The sequence below is a fragment of the Calidris pugnax genome, unplaced genomic scaffold, assembly GCF_001431845.1.
Source record: "Calidris pugnax isolate Ruff unplaced genomic scaffold, ASM143184v1 scaffold269, whole genome shotgun sequence".
Taxonomy (NCBI): Eukaryota; Metazoa; Chordata; class Aves; order Charadriiformes; family Scolopacidae; genus Calidris; species Calidris pugnax.
The window spans coordinates 1,814,967-1,835,744 of NW_015091347.1; the positions used below are offsets into that span (position 1 = coordinate 1,814,967).

At 54.9% G+C, this 20,778-nt stretch overlaps 2 protein-coding genes across 5 annotated transcripts; one reads left to right on the forward strand and one right to left on the reverse strand.

The window, feature by feature from the left end:
* Positions 1 to 404: 404 nt before the first annotated feature.
* SLC37A2 (solute carrier family 37 (glucose-6-phosphate transporter), member 2) lies at positions 405 to 10,468 on the forward strand. Of its 4 annotated transcripts, XM_014961088.1 has the most exons (20): positions 405 to 464; positions 2,578 to 2,659; positions 2,777 to 2,864; positions 3,273 to 3,351; positions 3,560 to 3,695; positions 4,136 to 4,212; positions 4,297 to 4,463; positions 4,884 to 4,921; positions 5,158 to 5,340; positions 5,513 to 5,603; positions 5,683 to 5,745; positions 6,261 to 6,346; positions 7,247 to 7,295; positions 7,614 to 7,687; positions 8,189 to 8,267; positions 8,386 to 8,483; positions 8,805 to 8,869; positions 9,135 to 9,183; positions 9,716 to 9,748; positions 10,228 to 10,468. In XM_014961088.1, the coding sequence occupies exons 1-18, from the start codon at positions 406 to 408 to the stop codon at positions 9,175 to 9,177; spliced, it is 1,557 nt and encodes a 518-aa protein (XP_014816574.1). In that variant the 5' UTR covers position 405; the 3' UTR covers positions 9,178 to 9,183; positions 9,716 to 9,748; positions 10,228 to 10,468. The 4 variants fall into 4 exon arrangements, with proteins under 4 accessions (XP_014816574.1, XP_014816573.1, XP_014816575.1 ...); XM_014961087.1 differs by lacking the exon at positions 9,716 to 9,748; XM_014961089.1 differs by lacking the exons at positions 9,135 to 9,183; positions 9,716 to 9,748.
* Positions 10,469 to 16,205: 5,737 nt separating this feature from the next.
* On the reverse strand, positions 16,206 to 19,419 carry TMEM218 (transmembrane protein 218). Its single transcript, XM_014961047.1, has 3 exons — positions 19,294 to 19,419; positions 19,122 to 19,224; positions 16,206 to 16,743 (listed from the first exon to the last, which is right to left on the reverse strand). Exons 1-3 carry the CDS (start codon positions 19,401 to 19,403, stop codon positions 16,609 to 16,611), a joined length of 348 nt encoding a protein of 115 aa, XP_014816533.1. The 5' UTR covers positions 19,404 to 19,419; the 3' UTR covers positions 16,206 to 16,608.
* Between the last annotated feature and the right edge of the window lie 1,359 nt (positions 19,420 to 20,778).

A 20,778-nucleotide genomic window follows, 5' to 3' on the forward strand; every position in this document is an offset into this window, starting at 1 on the left:
GGGGGGGGGGGGGAGTGCTCCTAAAATCCCTGTGAATAGACCCAAAAACCTGTCTGGGATGGCTTGGCCCAAATCAGGGCGCAAAACCACTGATGGGAAAGCGAGTGGAAAAGTTAAAACCAGCATTTTCCGCTGGAAAAAAAATCCAGCATCTGGGGAAAATCCCGGAGCCCCGCGGAGGGTAGTGGGTGGGGGCGAGTCCCGTCCCCCCGGCCCGGGGCTTCTCCCCTCCCCCCGGTTCCCAGCTTTGCTTTTCCCCGTTTGGAGCCGGATTTTAAATCGCTTTTTTGTTGGCCCCGGAGCTGAGGAGCGAAGGGGACGGCGCGGTCTCGCTCCTCGGGGCCGGGGCAGAGGACGGGCTCGGAGAAGGAGCCGGGGCCGGGGCGGTCCCGGGGCCGGCCCGCCATGAGGGCAGCGCTCGCCCCCGGGGTCCGCCTGCTCCGCGCCCTCCCCCGGGACAGCCGGTGAGCGGGGATCGGGGACGGGGGGGACCGACGGCGGGAGAGGGACCGGCCCCGAGATGGGGACCGGCCCCGGCCCGAGGTCACTCGCCTGGGGACCGGCCCCGGGATGGGGACCGCCTCGGGAACGGGGACTGGTCCTGGACCAGAGGATCGGGACTAGCCCGGGGACTGGCACCGGGATGGGGACCGGCCTGGACCGAGGTCGCTCGCCTGGGGACCGGCACTGGGATGGGGACCGCCTCGGGGACTGGTCCCGGACCAGGGGACTGGCACCGGGATGGGGACCGGCCCCGGCCCGAGGTCACTCGCCTGGGGACCGGCACTAGGATGGGGACCGCCTCGGGGACGGGGACCGGTCCTGGACCAGGGGACTGGCACCGGGATAAGGGACCGGCCCTGGACCAGGGGACTGGCACCGGGATAAGGGACCGGCCCTGGACCGGGCTGATGGCTCTCCCAGGGACCGGCCCTGGCTTGGGAAGCTGCCCTGGGCTGAAGGTCACTCGCCAGGGTCCATCCTCACCCCTCAGGTGCCAGGTCCACCCTGAGACCGGCTCCAGCACCGAGCTCATGGCTTTCGGGGTGACTGAGGTTCTGTCCCGGGGACGGAGGGCACTCAGTCATTGTGGGGCTGGGCAGGGGGGCACGGGGGGACCCCGAGATGGCAGCAGTCCCCAGTGATCCTCAAGCTGTCCCAACACACGTGCCAGGCCCTCCAAATTCGGTGGGATGTGGCCAACACCAAGATCCCGCTGGTTCCCCTCCCTTTTGGTGAGGCGAAAATTAATATATTTGAATATATTGCAATTTTGGAAGCCTGTTGCCAAACACTCCCCCCATCAGCTCCCACTTCTCCTGCCAGAACATCTGGGGAAAAAACAACCAACAACCCCAGGCACCCATCCACAGTGAATCGCAGTGAAGTTTCTCTTCCCCTTCTTGCCACGGACCCTCCACTCCCCTCACATCAGCCCCCCCCCCAGTCTCCAGCAGTGATTTTGGGGGGGGTTCAGATATTTTTTGGGGTGGGAAGCTGGGATTTTTCTGCTGTGGTGCAGTCTGGGGGCTGGCAGTCCGGAAAGCAGAGCTAGATTTGCAGGGTGTCTGGAATTGTGGCAGTTTCATGAAGAAGTGAAACTGGAAGAGGAGTGGGATGGGCTAAAACTGCAAAAAAAACCAAAAGACAAAAAGGCTTTTTTTTTTGTCGGGTTTGTGTTTTTTTTTTTTCTAAACTTGGAGCAACCCCATGACACTTCGTGGTACCGGAGCCGCTGCTCCCTGACCTCTCACATCCTCTGCCATGCCATAAAACACTCCCTAAACACAGGACGGGGAGGTGCTCATCCTGCTCCGCATCCCATCTGGGATTCTCCAGGCATTACCAATTTTCCCAGGAGCAGCATGCCTGTCCCAAAGCCCAAATCCCCATTTTTTCCCCCATCTCCCTGCATTTAATTCAAGCAAAAGAGATAAAGTTGCTATTCGGTGGAGGAACTGGAGCGGGTGTTGTTTGGGTCTTCCCCCCCCCTTTTTTTTTTACCTGCTCGCCTTTAATTAACGCCGGGAGTGACAATGAATCAGCCGTGCTCTCGTGCCCTGTTTCCACCCGTGACGCAGGAAGGCGTTCGCTCACACCCACAGCTCCAGGAGGGGGAAACACTGGTTACTGCTCCCCCAGACACTCAGCTTTTTGTGCCACATCCCTGTCAACTTGGTGGGGGGGAGGGGGATGGATGACTAGTCCCCTCTCTCCCCCCTGGCCTCAGCTAGTTCAGCTCACCCATCCGGCAGAATTGTCCCCACTTGGTGGTTTACTGGGAAAATGAGCAGAAACAGAGCGTTTTTGCACTTCCCTGAGACCCCACGGGACAAACAGCGGCAGAACTGTGTGTGCACATCCCAAATCCACATCTGCATCGCAAGCCAATTCAGCATCTCATCCCCCCTCCTCTTTTTCTCCAAAACCCATGAATTTGGGGAGTGAAGGGGGAGAGAAGAGCACAGCTCACAACAAGGTTGGAGATGTCCAAGCCATTTCCCAGCTGGGACGGTGACATCCTGTCCCCATCCCTGTCCCGCCACCCCCAACCCCTCCGCTGGTTTTATCCCGCAGGTACCGGGGGCTGACACTGGGGCTGACCTTCCTCAGCTACACCAGCTACCACCTCTCCCGAAAACCCATCAGCATCGTAAAGGTCAGCTCCAGCCTCCCCCCCAAGTGCAGGCAGAGCGGGCACGGGGACAAAGATGGATGGGGGGAGGGAGGGGATATCCTCCAGCATCCCCATTTCACCCCTTCTCTCACCCCACAGAGCCAGCTGCACCCCAATTGCTCAGCCTTGGGCCCGAACCCCAACAACTACTCCAACAGCAGCACATGGTGCAGCTGGGCACCCTTTGGTAAGGCTCTGTGCTCTCCCCGGCATCCCAAAAACCACCCAGACGAGTTGGGCTCCCCCACCCCCCCATGCCAAAGCCAGGTCGTGGCTGGAGATTTTGGCAGGGGGCCGGCTGCTCATTATGCACCCGGAGGTAATTAAGCAGCCTGTGTCTGCCCTGTGCCCCCAGGCCAAAGAGCAGCAGTCGGTGGTGAAATAGGGGTCAGGACGGGAGCAGGTCCCGGTGCTGATAGCACCCGGCCACACGCCGAGATCCCCCCACGGGACAGAAGGGGTTTGGGGACAGGGGACAAAGATGATGTCCCCAGCGGGGACATCCCCAGGGGACAAGGATGATGGCCCCAGCGGCCACAGGGAGGGAAAACAAGATGGGGACCAGGCTGATGTAGCCTTAATATTTCTTTTCCAGATGGGGACAACTACAAGGAACTTTTTGGGGCGCTGGACAATGCCTTCCTGGTGGCCTATGCCGTTGGGATGTTTATAAGGTACCCTTTGCACCCCTTTCCCTCCACACACCAGTTTGCACCAGTCCTCCCCGAAACTGGTTTCCTATTGGGCTGGGGTCATGCTAACAGGAAAGCAGCTGGGTGCTGGGAGCCACTTGGGATTCGGGGCACTGGCTTGGTGCGGTAACATCCATCGGTGGCAATCACCCGTGACAGCTCCTGTCCATGCTCTTCCCTCTCTCCACAGTGGCATTTTTGGGGAGCGTCTCCCCCTGCGCTACTACCTCTCTGGGGGGATGGTGCTGAGTGGGCTCTTCACCGCGCTCTTCGGCCTCGGCTACTTCTGGAACATCCATGTCCTCTGGTACTTCATCATCGTGCAGGTGTGCCCGTGCTGGAGGATGCCCTGACTCCACATTTTACTGCTGCAGCCTCATCCTGCTTTTTTTTGGTGGCTTTTGGGGATGGAAGTGGCCCAGTTTCCGAGCGGGAGAATGCTGGGCATTTCTAATCCCCGTAAAACCCGGTCGCGTGTGGTGTGGGCACCGAAACCACCAGGCGCACCCGTCTTGCTAAGCAGGGAGAGCGGCTGGTTTGGCAACACCAGCCACTCCCAATTGAGCTATGGGAATGATACAAACAGCTCCAGGACTGGGGAATGGGGGAGAAAAAAAAAAAACCCACAACCCAAAAGAGCATTTTCTCAACAGCTTTGGGATGGGGAGCTATTTTTGAGCCTGACTACCCAAAATAAGCACAGGGCATCACGCTGGCACTCACCAGGTGCTGCTGCCGCCACGTAATGCCACCCATCTCTTACCAGGTCTGCAATGGGCTGGTGCAGACGACCGGCTGGCCCGCCGTCGTGGCCTGCGTCGGGAACTGGTTCGGGAAAGGAAAGTGAGTGTTTCTCCACTGTGTCGCCCCTTGTCCTCATCCCTGTCGCCACCCCAGCAACACCAATCCCGGCTCTGTCCTCGCCAGGAGAGGTTTGATCATGGGCATCTGGAACTCGCACACCTCCGTCGGCAACATCTTAGGGTCGCTCATCGCCGGTGTTTGGGTTTCTTCCACCTGGGGTCTGTCCTTCATCGTGCCCGGCATCATCATCGCCATCATGGGCATCATCTGCTTCTTCTTCCTTGTGGAGTGTGAGTGGCATGGTCATAGCAGATGACTGGTGTAATCCCAAGAGCAGCAGGGCCACAATTTTTCTCCTTAACGCGTCTCCAACTGTTTTTGGCAACCCCAAATATTTATTTCCAGTTTGCAGTAAGCAGGGAGGTGGACCCAACACCCACAGGGATGCTCAGCATCCTTTGGGCTCATCCAGGCAGGCTGAGCCCCTGTTCCACTAGTTCCTCTCAGCCTGTATTTCTAGGGAAGATGTAGGATGCCCTTTGGGATTTTACCAGGGTTTTTCGCTGCTGGGAAGCGGGTACTGGGAGGTGCAGCCCAGCCCCGGGGAGTTCCCAGTGCCACCTTTCTCCCCTGCGGTGTGAGATGCTGGAGGGAGGGCAGGCAGAGTGGAGCTGGTCCGGGCTTTCATGGGCTCTCCTTTCTCCCTGCAGATCCCGAGGACGTGGGCTGCAGTCCGCCTCTGCATCACGTGAGTCGAAACGATTCCCAACAGGCTCATTCTGGGCTGGATGGTCACTCAATTCACAGCGAAACAACTGGGGTGTCAGGTCATAATGCTAGAAATTAGAGGGATGTTCAGTTATCGCAGAGGATGCTCGTTACTCTGGTGTGAGCATCCTCCAGGTCACATCCCGGCAAAGAATCTGATGTTTCAGCCCCTTCCAGGAATGAGAGCCACATGTCCTGCTTTTGACTTGCTTTTAGATGGCCTCTGATGAAGATGACGCTGGAGGGGTGACCTCCAGTGAGAAGGATCCTGAAGCGGTCACCTCCAACGAGGGGCCGCTGAGCATCTCAGGCCAGAGCAACACGGACTGCTCCAACAGCCTCAAGGAGCCAGTTGAGGAGCCTGAAGCCATCAGCTTCCTTGGAGCACTCCAGATACCCGTGAGTTGCAGGATGCCCCTTGTGTCATGATGGGGATGGGGGAAAGACCAAAGCCAGGGCAGCTCACCCGATCAATGAGATGCCCACCGGCCAGAAAACTGGGGGAAAGCCCACCATCTGGAGGAGGCTTGGGAAAAGGAGGCTCCTCAGATGTCTTCTCTTCTTCTCCCAGGGTGTCGTGGAGTTCTCCCTTTGCCTGCTCTTTGCCAAACTGGTGAGCTACACCTTCCTCTACTGGTTGCCCCTCTACATTGTCAACGTGGGTGAGTTTTTGGGGAGGGTGAGGCGGGAGTGAGCCTGGCAAAGGGGAGCATCTCCTCACCCCTCTCCTCTCCCTCGCAGCTCATTTCAGCGCCAAGGAAGCCGGAGACTTGTCGACCCTGTTTGACGTCGGGGGTATTTTAGGTGCGTCACTTACCCGGGTGTGGAGGGTGGATCAGGAATGGTTTGGGGACAATTCTGGCCTAGATGGACAGTCCCCTCCATGGGAGCACATTGCTGGTAACACCATCTGTTTCCCCAGAGCAGCACAGTGAGTTTTATTCAGCATCCATAGCACTCAGCAGGCAGCAAACGCCCCTAGCTTTTATTTTGCCATCCAGGTGACCATTGCTACACCTTTCCTTGGGCTTTGTTTGCTCAGGTTCTCCTTTTTCTTAGATAAATAATACATTTTGCAATCCTAGAGGAGACCAGAGCTGCATGTAGGTGCAGGGAAACAATCTGCAGGGAGCAAGCGGCAGGGATAAATCAAAGCTCTTCGCTCTGATATTACTGCATTTAACTGTGGGAGCATCATGCTTAAAAGCCAGGGGATGAGAGAGCATCACAGCGCAGCATCCTGTGGGGTTCTGGGCTAAGCCAGGGCGAAGCTTTGCTGCTGGGGCAGCGTGACAGACACCTGTGTCTCCTCCTTGCAGGGGGCATCTTTGCCGGCCTCATCTCCGACTATACCGGCGGCAGAGCCACCACGTGCTGTGTGATGCTGGTCGTCGCCGCTCCCATGGTGTGTTGTCACACGGGGAAAAAACCCAGTCATGAGTGTTTCCTCTTCTCTGGCTCCTTTGAGTCACAGCCACCTTCCTCTTCCCAATGCCCGGGATGAGCTGGTCATGTGCTCAGCTGAGACGAGAGTTGGGATCGATCCACGTGGCCAGATGTTCCCAGGATGGACATCCAGATCTGGGGGCTGGGAGGGGATTGTAGAGTCCTTGACAGCTAAAAAAACCCCAAACCTTTTAGGTTTTTTGACCTCCATCCTGCTATAACCCTGCTCTTTCTTAAAGCCTTGGGGATCCCACCAAGCCGGGCCAGCTTTTTCACCTCTTTGCTTTGCATCCCCAAAAGCCCCCATGCCGATGGCCTCATGCTCTGCTGGCACTTGGCCGGGACATCCTTCCCGAGCACCTGCACAGAGCTCGTTTGGCTTTGCTGCCGCAAAAAAAAAGCAGCTAATTAACTGTAATCCAAGCCTGGCTGGCTCCGGGTGGTGAGTCTCTCCCCTGTGAAAAAGGTGGCACATGCTGAAAAGCAGAGAGGCTGTGTCACATCCACGTCCCCCGATAGCAGCAGCGGGGCAAATTACCGTCTGGCTTCGGCCAGCGGGGAGGCGCGTGAGCCTCGCAGGGCCATAAATTGTGGCGGCACCTCTGTTTGCCAGCTGCCAGGTATTTCATCTGGCAGGCAGACAGTGGGATGCAGAGCCAAGGGCTCGCTCAGCTCTCCGTCCCAGCTGGCACTCTCCTCTTCAAACCCTGAATAGAGGGGGAGCTGCAAAGTTTGCCGACAGTGATAATTCAGGTCCCCAACTTTCTCTATCCTGTACCCGGGATGCTGCTGCTGGGGACATGCTTGGGAAGACAGCTGGAATAGTCATAAACTGGTTCATCCTGTGTCTCTTTTCTAGCTATTCCTGTATAACCACATTGGCCAGAACGGCATTGGCACATCAATAGGTAAGGAGCTCCTCGGAGCAGCCAGATACCCTCACCGAAGGGGCTATGGGAGAGAGATGCTGCAGTCACACCTGCCTTTATTCCTTCTCTCAAGCTGGGCTCCCAGCCCGAAATCTGGGGGAGGGTGGTGCTGGCTGAGTGTTTGCCGCCTGCTGGGTGGGATCTCCTAGGGAAAATGGAGATGAGCAGGAGATAGATGCACAGGACAGTGATGTCCGCACACAGGCTGGGAACGATGGACCCAACATCCTGCTGCTCCCTGCACTTAAAGATTTAATCTCTTCCTGGGTACCTCTGTGCCTGTCTTGTTCCTCGTAGCGATGCTGATTGTCTGTGGTGCTCTGGTTAACGGGCCCTACGCTCTCATCACGACAGCAGTTTCGGCAGATTTGGTAAGAGGCACACCTCAGACCCCTCGCCCCAACCACCTTGCCCACCAAAAGGCTGCTCCCTCTTTCCTGGGGTAATATTTGCTGGGGATTTTTGCATTTTAGTTTTGCTTTCCCATGCCTCTGAAGCCCAGCAGAGAAGGGCAGGGCTGTCACACCTCCTCATGCCACGGTCGGCACCTTTCCTTAAACATGGCTTTTTTTCCTATTGCTTTTTCACCTGGGCTGCACGACTCTGCTTCAGCTCCGGTGCATCTCCCTCTAAGCACAATCATGGTGGAAAAATTTGCTGAGAAACCACCTAGGGTTGCTGCCCGCTGCTGGCGATGCTGGTTTTGCTGTGGCTTGGCTGCAGGCAGCATCCAAGTTCAGTCTTCCCATCCACGGCTGGGTCCGATGCATGGAATTGCTGCCCGGGGTGTGAGCAACCTCACGCTAGGACTTGCTGGCTGCAGACCCCAAAGCTTCTTTTCCTCCTTATGTTTTACTGCTCCATCCCTACAGGGAACCCACGAGTCTCTCAAAGGAAATGCCAAAGCCCTTTCTACCGTCACGGCCATCATTGACGGCACAGGATCCATAGGTATGTACGTCCAGGGGTGCTGAGCACTGATTTCTTCTGTGCTGCAGTGCTGAGGGGTGCTGGTCCCCTCTCCCCAATACACAGGGCATCTCCTCATGTGCCTTGGGCCCCCTCGCAGGTGCCGCGCTGGGGCCGCTGCTCGCAGGACTCATCGCCCCCACGGGCTGGAATAACGTCTTCTACATGTTGATTGCAGCCGATGTCTTGGCTTGCCTGGTAGGTTCCTTCCTCAGTGTTTTGCTGCTATGGATATTCAAAGGGTTCCTTGTAGCCACCCGCTTGCTGGCAGAGGGTAGGGACAGTCCTCAGGAGACAACCAGGCACGGGGCGAATCGCAAAGCCCCAGATTGACTCCAAGCCTTTGCCTCCATTTGCTTGGCTTTTCCCAACAACCTCCTCCACGCACAATTTTAATTGATGCAATCTTCCTTAGGAAGAGCCTCAAAATTTCTCTCCCAGTGATGGAAACTCGTGCTAAGGCTGGTGGTTGCAGAGCCATCAGCCCCATGGTGATTTTCCACCTTTCTCTTCTTGCAGCTCCTTGCTCGAGTGGTGGTCAAAGAGGTCCGTGGGTGGTGCGGCTGCATAGCAAGGAAGAGAGGGTACGTATGTACCGTCCCGGGGTGGCCTCCAGTCCTGCAATGCCAAAATATGGCCTTGGTGCTGCTCCAAAAAGATGTTTGTTACCCCTTGCTGTCACTGCTGCACCTCCATGTGGGCATCACGAGGCCCATCTGCCCAACGTCTCAGTGCTGTGGGCACAAAGACCTTCCCACCTCAAGCCAGGGCAGCACCCGGGGGATTTTAGCCATCCGTGCCTCACAACACTCTCTCGGTGCTAAACATGCCATCCTTGTGTCTTTGTAGCTCTAGCGTGCAGCTAACAGAGTCAGTGCTGGATGGGAAGTAGCTCGGTGTGAGTATCCCCACTTGAGCCCCAAGGATTAAATGCAAACGCAAGCCTGATTCACCCCGATTTTGAGTTTCACTTGGCAGGCTCAGCCTAGAAACAGCTGCTCCGCTGATAATTTAAGGGCCGAGATTAAGATTTGGGAATCAAGGGATCAAATCGCGATGGCTGGGAATGCAGGCAGGCGGGTGGGCAGCCCGTCCTTGCTTCCAGCTGACTTCTGAGACGCCAGCCCAGATGCCCAAGTGATTGGCATTGATTAATGCACTCGAAACGGCTGAATTTATAGGCTGCCTTGCCCACCCGTGCTAATGAGCTTGATTACACAGAGTGCAGGCTCGCTAATCAAATCCGTGGCCAAATCACTGCAGCAAAGCGTATAAATAATCTCTAAATCAGCACTGGCCCAACTCCGATTGCCACCAAAGCCCCACTGAGAGCACCAAGGGGGAAAGCTCTGCAGCCAGCCCAGAGGTGGGGGTGCCAGACACCAGACCACCCACCAAAATGTTTGGTCCTTTATGTCTTGTGTTTGCAGGTGAGAGACCAATAGTCTGGGCCTCGCACAGTGGTAAGTGCGGCCCAAATCTTCTCCAGCTGCCGGTGGAGGGCTGTCGGGCTCCGCTCTCTTGTGCCAGGACTGGTTGGGGCGAGGACTGTCCTGGCTGGGTTGCCACTGTCCCCATTTGCCTCAAAATCCGGCTGGTTTGTGCTGGGGGAGGCAGCAGCTCAGCTTGTGGAAATACCGCAATGCCTTAGAGGGCTTTGGGGAGCGCATTGTCTCCTGGAGAAGCTTCTGGAGAGGAGTTTGCAAACACTGAGGGGGTTTTTCAGGGGAACGTTTCAGCTTTGGCTGGAGACAGATCGGTGGTCGGGTCTTCTCCTTGCACCTGCTTCTCCTCTGGGCTTGCAGCGCAGATGGGGCTGGGGTTCCCCGGCTGAGTTGTTTTCCCTTTCCATCTCTCCAGCAGCACCAGGGCTCTCGGCGCTGATCCCAACATCCGCTCAGCAGCGTCCGCTGCACTCAGCTGCTCCATTCTCTCCCCACAGGTTTAAGGAATTCTGACGTGTCCCCCACGAGCCGCCCCAAGCCAAGAAGCCCAGAGGGAGGAGAGAGGCCGGGGCACGCCAGGAGCGTGTTGGTCTCGGCAGAGCCGAGGCACGGCCTCAGGCAGGGCCCTGCAAGCTTGTACCGCCACCAGGGGTTTGCTTCGGAGGGTGAGGAGCAGTCCGAGGGCCCTGGCTGACCGGTTTCCTGGGCCCATTTTTTGCCGTCGGCTGTTTTATTAATAAAAACATGCAAAACCTGTGTTGCCACTCCATGCCTTTTCCTGGCGGGCTCAGCCAGATCTGTGTGAGCTTGGGGGCGACAGTGTAAAAGGAAAAGTGTAGGGTCCTGCACCTGGGGAAGAAAGATGTCAGGCACCAGTACAGGTTAGGGGTGGACCTCCTGGAGACAACTTCTGAAGAGAAAGATCTAGGAGGCCTGGTGGACAGCAAAATGCCAATGAGCAAGCAGTGTGCTCTTGTGGCCAGGAAGACCAACGGAATCCTGGGCTGTGTAGGGCAGAGTGTGGCCAGCAGGTCAAGGGAAGTCATTCTCCCCCTCTGCTCTGCACTGGGGAGGCCACAACTGGAATCCTGCGTCCAGTTCTGGGCTCCCCAGTTCAAGAGGGACAGGGAACTGCTGGAGAGAGTCCAGCGAAGGGCTACAAAGATGATTCAAGGATTGGAGCATCTCCCTTATGAAGAAAGGCTGAGAGAGCTGGGACTCTCTAGTCTGGAGAAGAGAAGGCTGAGGGGAGACCTTATCAATGCTGACAAGTATCTCAAGGGTGGGTTGAAGGAGGAGGGAGCCAGACTCTTTTCAGTGGTTCCCAGTGAGAGGATGAGGGGCAACGGGCACAAGTTGGAACATAAGAGGTTCCACTCAAATATGAGGAAAAACTTCTTCACAGTGAGGGTGCCAGAGACCTGGAACAGGTTGTGGAGTCCCCTTCTTTGGAGATTTTCAAGCCCCACCTGGATGCCGTCCTGAGTAACATGCTCTGACAAGTTCTAGGCAATCCTGCTTCAGCAGGGGAGTTGGACTAGATGATCTCTATGGTCCCTTCCAACTCTAAAAATTCAGTGAAATTCAGTGAAATCGCTTTTCCCCACATACAGCCTCCCATTTGCCTGCCCCATCCCAGCGCTTGGTATTTCAGGATATCAGACCAGGACGACTGTGCCGAATCATTTAAGGCACTGTCTCACCAACAGCGTGACATTTATTCTACGTAGAGAACATCCATGGGCTCTTCACTGAGCCCTAAGTAAGTGGGATTTGCTCCTTGTCTCATCCCAACTGCAAAAAAAGGACCCCAAAGCGGCATTTTTTCTGATTATTACAATTCCTAAGTTGTACCATTTAGCCCCAAAGGAAGGACTCATAGCCATGTATCAGCCCCCACGCCATGGCAAACAGCCACTCACACACAGTGGCCGCCCTCAGTTAAGCGCAGGCGGCTGATGGTCTTCGTTACGCCACCTCCTAATTAGAAGGAGCCACACAACAGGTGCCTAGGGGCTCTCCCGGGACGTTAAACTGGCACCACTGGCCAGAGGTGGGTCTGGGAGGCCCCAGTAGCATCACTTGGTCAACATGGGGGCCAGCTGTGCAGCCAGCTGTGTGCTGGGACTCTGGGTGTGCAAGGAGCCGGAGCCGCAGGGCGCTAACGAGCCGTGGGATGTGTTTCCCAGCCCACTCGCCATCCAGGGATGGCACCCGGGCAGGCTTCAGCTCCCTGCCCAGGGGAGAGCAAGCACCAGTGCCAGGGCCTTTATACTTATGCACAGTATAAATCTGAACTCTAATTGACTTCACCTCCTTGGATCTTAACCCGAGGAGAAAACATCTGGGCCTAATGTGATTTTATTAAGTGCTGATTTCATCAGTGAAGGGAAAAAAAAAAAAGAAAAGAAAAAAAAAAAAGAAGAAAACCTGCTGGCCAGTTGGATCAGCTCCCTGTAAATCCCTGCAAGGCGATGGAATGGCACAGGGGGGACAGGCAACTTGGAGAGTGGCAGCTGCACATTTGAGGTGGCTGGAAGGTGATGGCCTTCGGTCCCCTCAACACTGACCAGAGATGTTTTTGATGGGGCTTGAAAACTCACGGGTTGCCTGCACCCTGGGGTAGAAAGCAGGAGAAATGACGGCACAGGCAGAGAAAAGCAAAATCCCCAATTGCCTTTTTTTTTTTTTTCCCCAGGAAAATAACCCTCCCCTGGGCAAAGGATTGATATCACAGCCTCCCCAGGCTGTGTGGCTCCTGGCAAATGTGGCCTTGGCAGCACCCGGGTCAGTGATGCCAGCAGAGGTGCCACGCACTGGGCTGAGAACAGCTATTTCAGTGCACGTGTGACTGAGCTTTCACTTTGCTTAATTGCCATCCATCTTGTGGAGGAGGATGGGGAGGGCTTGAAATACATTTTCAAGCAAAAGATCCCACAAGCCCTGACAAAAATCTACACAGACACACACCCCCCTGCCTTATTCTTTCAGCTGCTCATAGCTTTTCCGGGACAAATTTAGGCCTGGGCCACGTCCCGCTTGTGTTTGGAAAGTCTGAGCAGCCTTGGCTGCACTGCTGGGAGTGAGGAGAAAGGGCAGACGGCCCATGCAGTTTTAAACTTAAAAAAAAAAAAAGGAGCCAAATGCCAAAGAAAACCCCAGACCTCACTGCGATTTTTAGAGACTGAGGGGTGGGCAGGAAGGCCGGGGGGGGTGTCCCCTGGGTTTGCCCCAGCCAGAGGACTGTTTAAATTGAGCTGAGCTCCTCCGGGACAAGTCTGCATGACTCACCTCGTCTCATTCCTCCTCTGCTGGAGAGGGGGCCGCTGCTTTCCCCCCCCCCTGCTACGAGCCCCTTCAGCGCAGCATCGCGGCAAGGGGGCTGTGCGAGCCAGGAGAGCGCAAACACATTCCTGCTGCTGTCCTGTGGATGGCAATAAAAGCCATCACGTCTCCAACGAGCTCGTTAGAAGCCTGTTTGGTAAATGCAGAGCCTGGTTATTTTTCTGGAGGTGACACCCCAGCCCCCAGCACGGCAATAACGTTTCGGCTGAGGCGGCCTGGGAAGGGGTTGCACATATTTTGGAGGAACGCCGCTGGTCCACCGGGCTGCTGTGAAGATGAAGAGGTGGCTGGGGCATGGGCCATAATTACCTATGCAAGGAGCAGCCGGTGAACGCTGAAGGGCTTTTTAATTAGCAGCCAAAGGCAAAGCGGGAAAGGGAACGGCAAGGGAAGCTGAAGTCAGCAAAGTCAAGGTAGAAATAAGAGGCCAGCTTTTACCAGTGAGGGTAATTAAGTGCCGGCAGAGCGCAGCACGAGGCGTGAGGAATTGCCGTCATTCAAGGACCTTAAATTAAGGAAAGGAGTTTCTCCTGCAGACACTTGCTCTCCCTCCATCATCGCTCTGGCATGGCTCGGCCTCGGGCATGAGGGAGCAGCTGCCCTTGGCTCCGGTGAGCCTGTGATGAGCTGGGTACTGGCATCCCAGAGCGGGAGCACCCCCACTCACTTCTAACGAGCCAGGCAGAGAATTTAGGGGGAAAAGGGCTGTTTTCCCACCTGACCCAAAAGCAGCTCGGCCGCCCTCCTGGCACGCACAGTATCTTGTGCAAACATCCCTTTTGGCGTGGCAGGTTTCTCTCACTGGGATTTAGCAGGATTTTTCATCTGCGCAGGACTGGCTCCTTGGGACACGGAGCACCTTGTGCTCCCACCCTGCAAGAGGAAAGCTGGGATCATTTGCTCACAGTTTTGGGAGAAAGCTGGGCCAGAGCAGGCTCCTTGGCTATAACATCTCCTGAGCTCCCAACACCTTTGCTAGGGACCGAGAAGTTGGGATTTAAGCCAAACCCGCTCTCCTCCTAGACATTAATTGCCAAAAAAACCCAATAATCAGGGTGCTAGACAGAGGCGGATGTGCTAGTGAGAGGTTGTCCTCCAGGAGCTGAAGGACTGGGTGGGGGACAGCAGCAAAAACCAGCTTTTGGGGCTGGCTGGAAAGCAGCTCTGGCTCATACCAATTCCTTGACATGGTCTTTTTTTTTTTTTTTCCCAAAAATAAACAGGAACTGTCTGGAAAGCCCCTGCATGAGGAGGAGCAGAATTGTCTAGAATAAATAAATACAGGGAGAGAGCTCGGCTTGAGTTCATCCAGCTGGTTGTTCCCCACTGCCAAGGGTGGCGAAGGATGAGGAAGGAGCTCAAGATGTCTTGGGAGGGGTGAGCACATGGGGCTCTTTCCCCAGTTAACAGGATTTTTGGGAAAGCACTGAAGCAACCTCCTCATGCAAGAGCCACCACGTCCATCCTGCAGCAACGGCTTTCCTCTCTCCCCAAAAATCTCCCCCACACGATGAGCCTTTTGACTTATTTTAGTTACAAAATGATTAAGAGGAGAGAAAAAGCAAACACCTTGAGTTTATTTGCGGCACAAAACGGGAAGAAGCTTCACATTTCTGCTTTTAGGGTTGTTTTTTTTTAGTGCCCCAGCTGCTTTTGCCACAGCTTCCCCATTCATCGGGCTCAAAGCCTGGCAAAATGCTGCCTCACCGAGGCTCTGCAAACCAGCCTGCTGCTCTCACACAAGCATGGGGAATAAAGATGCAGCAGGCGCAGAGCTGGAGCGAGCTGCAAGACTAGCTTCGTGTTCATAAATGTTATTAAGATGATGAATTAAATATGAATTTTGTTTCAGGCATAACTCCAAAATCACCAAGAGACCCGACACGCTTGTGTTGCATAAATGCTCGGCATGTTCCTGAACACGATAGTTTGACTCCCTTGGACATAAGCTTCAGGATAGGAAGGGATTGAGCGTTTACACGGCTGGAAAAGTACAGACACCTCTCCTCTGCCTTTTTTTGAAATGTACTTACACATTTTTAGCTGACCGAGTTAGGGCTCCCGGGTGCTGTCGCTAAAGTGTCGCTAGCTCTGCCTTATTAATCTTTCATGTCCTGATAGCGATATTTTGTGACTGACAGCAGGCAGGACAGGGCTGGGAGAAGCCAGCCAGTTCTTTTATTTCCTCTTCACTGTCTTCAGTTCAAAATGAAAAAAGAATTAATCTCTAAAATAGGGAGAAAAAAAGATAATCGGTATGAGAGCTACGAGTTTCTTGCCCTTGGGTTTTTGGCCATATTGCCCCTGAACATAGCTCAGGGCTGCAGCACCATCTCACCCTCGGCTTCAACCTCACAGCAATACCTGCTGCCCGTGCAACCGTGAAGGCTGAGCAGCTCCATCCCTCTGGGGCCAGAAAACAAAACCTGTAACCACAACTCACCTCACCCAGCTACCACGGGGCACCCATGGGAACCTCTCCCTGGTGCAGCACGGATGGTGAAGGCTCCTTCCCGGCTCTAAAATGGTCACACTACACTCCGGGCCACCAAAATGCTTTTCTCCTGCAAGGAAGTTAAGCCTTGTGAGATTTCATGCAAGAAAATAAACCATAGCTATTGAGAGATTGGTCAGAGAGTGCAAAGCAGTTGTTATTGCTAGTTAAGTACAGCCAGCCAGCCTGTGCGAGCTGCTGTATCAACAGATTGATTTGCAGCGCAGGCAGGAGGCCGAGCTGTCTGCCAGCTGACAGCCTGGCCCAGCCTCCCTGCTCCACTTCCCTTCCCCTCCTTTCCAAAAAAAATATGGAGAAAAATGGGATTTGACCCCATCACTGCTGCGGAACAACATGAAGTGGATTTTCCCCACAGGAGGAAAGGTATCAGAGTTAACTACTGGCTTCAGCACCAGTGTGAGTAATGTTTTTATTGTATAGGGTAGCAGAAACCGTGAGCCTTCACCTTCCCTCCTAGGATGAGAGTCCCCAGTCAAAGGGACTGTCCCCAACAGTGCTGAATTTCCAAAAACCCCCACGTTTCTGCCATGGGAAACGGTGGTTTTCAGAGACACTGTCACCAAGGGTTGGCAAAAGGTGATGATCCTGGAGAATAAACAAAGACCCAGTGAGGGGTTTCTTAAGAGAGTTTTATTAAACTACAGTGAAAAAGGAATGGTAACAAACCATCTGGTGTGGATAACAACAACAAACCATCTCGACTCAGCTCAATTCATTGAATCAAGGGTGGTACCAAGTGCGTGGATTTCAACTCTCCTGGAAAAAGACAAAAGAGAGAGGTTAAAGCACCTTTGCCATCTGCAGAGTCCCTGGAGAGGAATGCACTTGTGCTCAGTGCGAACTTTGTTTTTAAAGATGGAAGATGCAGCACTGGGTGCAAGTGACACACTTGGCTTGCTTCGCCAGCTCTTTCTGAGCTCGGAAAAACTGACGCGAACGGTCTCCTGGTCCCTCTTCCTGGCTTATTGCCATGAAATCGGGATTTCCCCCTTGTGGGGATTTCTGCCTCTGGTTGCCGCTAGCTGCTGTGGAGCGGTTTGGCGTACACCGGCTCCATGACGTGGTAAATCAGGAGCAGAAACAGGCACCCAAGTACGACCAGGCTCATCACGGCCAGGAGGACAAAGCGGCCAATGAAGAAGGTGTCCACAATCTGCAGAGAATGAAAAAAACCCACACATTACAGCCTGGAAGGAGCACGCCATATCCTGGAAAAGAGGACCGTCTGAGAAGATCGCCCCAGGAGGAAAAACTTTGGGGTTCCCCCAGATTTGTCCCCTTGCTTTTCATTCCTGACACGGGTGCTCTCTGTGGAAAGCGGTGTGTGTGTCAAATGATTGAAAGAAGAATCCCTTTTCTTGAGGGAAAGCTAACATGGAGGAAAAAAGCAGCAGAGCCCAGGGAAGAAACACGAGTCAAAATCTCTCCCCAGCCACAAACCACCCACCGCTGCAAGGAACTGTGCACAGTTCTTCCCTTTTAGAAGGAAAATGAGACGGGGGGACAGAGGAAGAAAAAAAGATTAAAAAAAGAAGACATAGCAGCAAGGCAAGACACAATGAGAAGCCAACCACAAGAAGGCTGGCTATGAAATCATCCTCTCGGCTCCTGAGACTGCCCCGGAGCTCCTCTCACCCCCGGCTCAGTTTGATAAATCGCATTAGCACACGCTCAGCCTCGGTGCTGCTGCAGAAAGAGTCTCTTGTGAGCGATGCGTTGGCTCCTTCTGCACGTTTCACTTTTTAATTAGCCAATTAGCAGAGTTTCACTGCAGAAAGCCCAGGTCATGTATTATTGATAGTCAGGGCAGGTCCAGTCCAATTGAAGATCCAAAAAAAAAAAAAAAGCTTTCCATTTCTGTTGGCCTCCCGGGCACAAATACGCACTCAAGCTGCCCTTCATCTCGCTTCCAACCTTTACACGAACAGGTCCCACGCAAGGCAGAGAGAAGGAAAACTACAAGAAGCTTTAGCAGGGATTTACACAGATCAAGCTCCAGAAGAGCCATAATTGATGTGTGTTAATAATAGAACAGAGGAAACGGCACCTAAAACGCCACAAAACTCTGTGTATTCTAAGCCCAAAGAGCTCTGGGAAAGCTCAAGATAGTGCAGGCAGCCTGATGTGACTCAGAATCGGGGGAGATCCCCACGCCTAACACCACAGACAAGGGGCTGCCTGAAAACACAGATGGCTCCATGCCTGAGTGTGGCGAATCACCTACAAGAGAGCCAAAACGATGTTACTGAGCTTTAAAAATAGAAAACAGAGCTGGGAGAAAGTGAGAGGCTGCAAAAATAGAGGGAAAACTATCAAAACTATCTGCCATGTGGCTACAGACGTGCTCTGGGGCGTGCTGGGAGATGGAGGAAGTTGGGGAGCATGGAAAACCAGGATCAAGCTGTGAAAGGGGGTAGCAGAGGGTTAGCAGAAGCTACTGGAGCTCAGGGCTGAGCTGTGTGGGATAAAAGTATGAGTGCAATTCTCCCCTTTGAGAATGGGAGCTAAACCCCACAGGTCACATATAACTGCACATAAATAAGAGATTTTATTAAAGAAATAAACAGATCCCTGCTCTGTGAGTGACGCAGCCTGCGCCCATGGCAGCCTGTGCCACAGAATGAACCGCTTGAGACTGAAAAGGTGGCACAGGACCATCGCCGATGTACAGACCCATCGCCAAGGCCTTGGGGCACCCATGGAACCCCTTCCTAAGGTAAAAACCCATCCCTGGTACCTCAGGGCAGCTGTTGGGGCCCATACTGAGATAAAGACCCATTCTGAAGACCCTGGGGCAACCCTTGGGATCCAGCCCTGAGGTAAAGGCCCATCCCCAGGGCTATTCCTGAGTGTAAAGGCCTATCCATGGGGCCTCGGGGCAGCCCTTAGGGCTCACCCCGGAGGTAAAGGCCCATCCTCAGCCTCTGAACACCCCTGGGGGCTGTTCCTGAGGTAAAGGCCCATCCCCAGGGCCTCAGGACAACCCCTGGGACCCCTTTCTGAAGGTAAAGGCTCACCCCTGGGATCTTATGGCATCCATGGGGGCCACCCCGAATTAAAGGCCCATCCCTGGGGTAAAGGCCCATCGCCAGCGCCTCAGGGCACCCATGGAGGCCCATTGCTGAGGTAAAAGCCCATTGCCAGGGCCTCAGGGCACCCATGGGGGCAATCCCCGAATAACAGGCCCATCCCTAGGGCTATTCCTGAGGTAAAGGCTCATCCATGCTGCCTCAGGGTACCCATGGGGGCAATCCCCGAACTACAGGCCTATCCCTAGGGCTATTCCTGAGGTAAAGGCTCATCCATGCTGCCTCAGGGCACCCCTGGGGGCCATTCTTGAGGTGCCTCAGGGCAGGCCTTGAGGCCTTCCCTGAGGTAAACACCCATCCCCGAGGACTCGGTGCACCCGTGGGTCCACGCCAGAGGTAAAGCCCCATCCCCAGGCCTATTCCTGTCCCCATGGCCATCTCTGAGGTAACATCCCACCACCCCCGGCCCCTCTGGGCCCCGCAGGCCGTGGCGTGGGCTCACCTCGGCGGCGGCGGCTGCGACCGGGTGCTCATCCTCCCGAGGAAAAAGCAGCAGCGCGGCGCTAAGGACGGCGGCTCCCAGCGCCACCAGCACCACGGCGAACCTGCGGGGAGAGGCGGCCTTCAGCACCGGAGCCGGACTGATCCCACCCCCGCCTTTTCCCGCTGCTCACCGGGCCCGGCCAGCCGTGCGGGACAGAGCCAGGCAGAACAGCAGCGCCAGGCCCCATAGGAGCTGCAGCACCAGCACGCCGGGTCCCACGCCCAGCGCCATACCCGCCATGCCGCTCCGCCGCCGCTTCCCCCTAGCAACCGCGCTGCGCCGCCCGCTCCCCAGCCAATCAACGCCGCCAGACGCCCGCCCGCCGCTTCCCATTGGTTGAGGGGCGGGGCGCAAGGGGGCGGGCCGCGGGTTTTCCCGCGCCGCGAGAGGCGGGAGCGCGCCGGCGGGGTGCGAGCTGGTGCTGGTGGCGGGTTTGGGTCTCCCCGGTGGCCGGTCTGTGTCTCCCCGGTGGCGGGCAGCTTACAGGAGCCTCTTGCAGTCGCTGCCCCCCCTCGCCAACAGGCGCCCCCATCCCGGTCCAGGGGTGATGCTCCCTGTGGAACTGGAATGTCCCAACCCCCGCCGCCGCCGTGACGGATCGGTGCTTGATTAACCCGGGGTTACTCGTTGAATAGGCTGTGCCACCGGCCCTGGTCGCCTGGCTACCCTGCTGGAGGCGGCACCTCGCTTTGAGCAAGGTTTCAGCCCCTAAACCCCGAAAATTTAGCTGCTCGTGTCCTTAAAATATTTTGGGCCAAAATCAGGTAGATTTGATTAATACACGGTGGAATATAGCAGGGTTTCACGTTGCTGTGAGACAGCTACACCAGGCATCTTGAGGCCTCCGAGCTGAGCGAAGGAGGTTTGTCAATGCACGGAGACGGGAGTTATTTCCATTTTAAACCCATTTTTCTGCCATTTTTTAAATCCAATTTCTTCCCCATCTCATGGCACCTGTCACACTCTGGGCAGTGTGGTTTGATGGGTGACTTGATGCCAGTGCTTACCTCTCATCTTTCGGTTAACCTGAAAAAATGTAAATACATTGATATATTCAGTTTTTTCCTCTCAGCTCCTTGAGATGTGGTGATAATTTGACTGCATAAAATGTTACCGCTGTTTTCTTTCTGTCATGTCTTTCAATGGGAGGAATAAACCGGCAAGTTAATGATGCTGCGCGGCACCGACCACGGTGAGATGGAAGTCGCCGGTGTGACACCAACCGGTTGGGCAAGCGGAGCGCAAACCGTCGCCGACACCTGCCTTTGCTTGGCACCAAGTAGGAGCCGCCTGCCAACATATTAAAAGCCTATGTTTGATAGCAAACTCCTTCCTGCACTCTCTTGTTGCCCATATCCCATATTTGGATTTTTTCTCGTCAGCGATGTCCTTCTTCAACAGCCTTCTGCCAACCGTTCTCTTTCGTTATTCCCTCTCCTGTTGGCAATCAGAACCTTCCTTTGTTTTTCTCTGTTTTCTTATTTCTTCACATTTTTTTGGACCCTGTTCGTTTGTAAAACCCCTAAATTCTTCTTCATAGCCCTGTTTTCCCAGACGCCCTTCTCTTTCTGCCATTTCTCTTCCATCATTGGCTTTCTATCTATAAGTGGTAGTC

Excerpts from the sequence above, each read along its gene's own strand:
- SLC37A2 (XM_014961088.1), top strand. The coding sequence starts at position 406 with ATGAGGGCAGCGCTCGCCCCCGGGGTCCGCCTGCTCCGCGCCCTCCCC. Across the intron at positions 4,213-4,296 it reads AACTGGTTCGGGAAAGGAAA|GAGAGGTTTGATCATGGGCA; the intron begins GTGAGTGTTTCT and ends TGTCCTCGCCAG. Across the intron at positions 6,347-7,246 it reads TGGTCGTCGCCGCTCCCATG|CTATTCCTGTATAACCACAT; the intron begins GTGTGTTGTCAC and ends TCTCTTTTCTAG.
- TMEM218 (XM_014961047.1), bottom strand. The coding sequence starts at position 19,403 with ATGGCGGGTATGGCGCTGGGCGTGGGACCCGGCGTGCTGGTGCTGCAG. Across the intron at positions 19,225-19,293 it reads CGCACGGCTGGCCGGGCCCG|GTTCGCCGTGGTGCTGGTGG; the intron begins GTGAGCAGCGGG and ends CTCTCCCCGCAG. Across the intron at positions 16,744-19,121 it reads TCGCAGCCGCCGCCGCCGAG|ATTGTGGACACCTTCTTCAT; the intron begins GTGAGCCCACGC and ends CATTCTCTGCAG.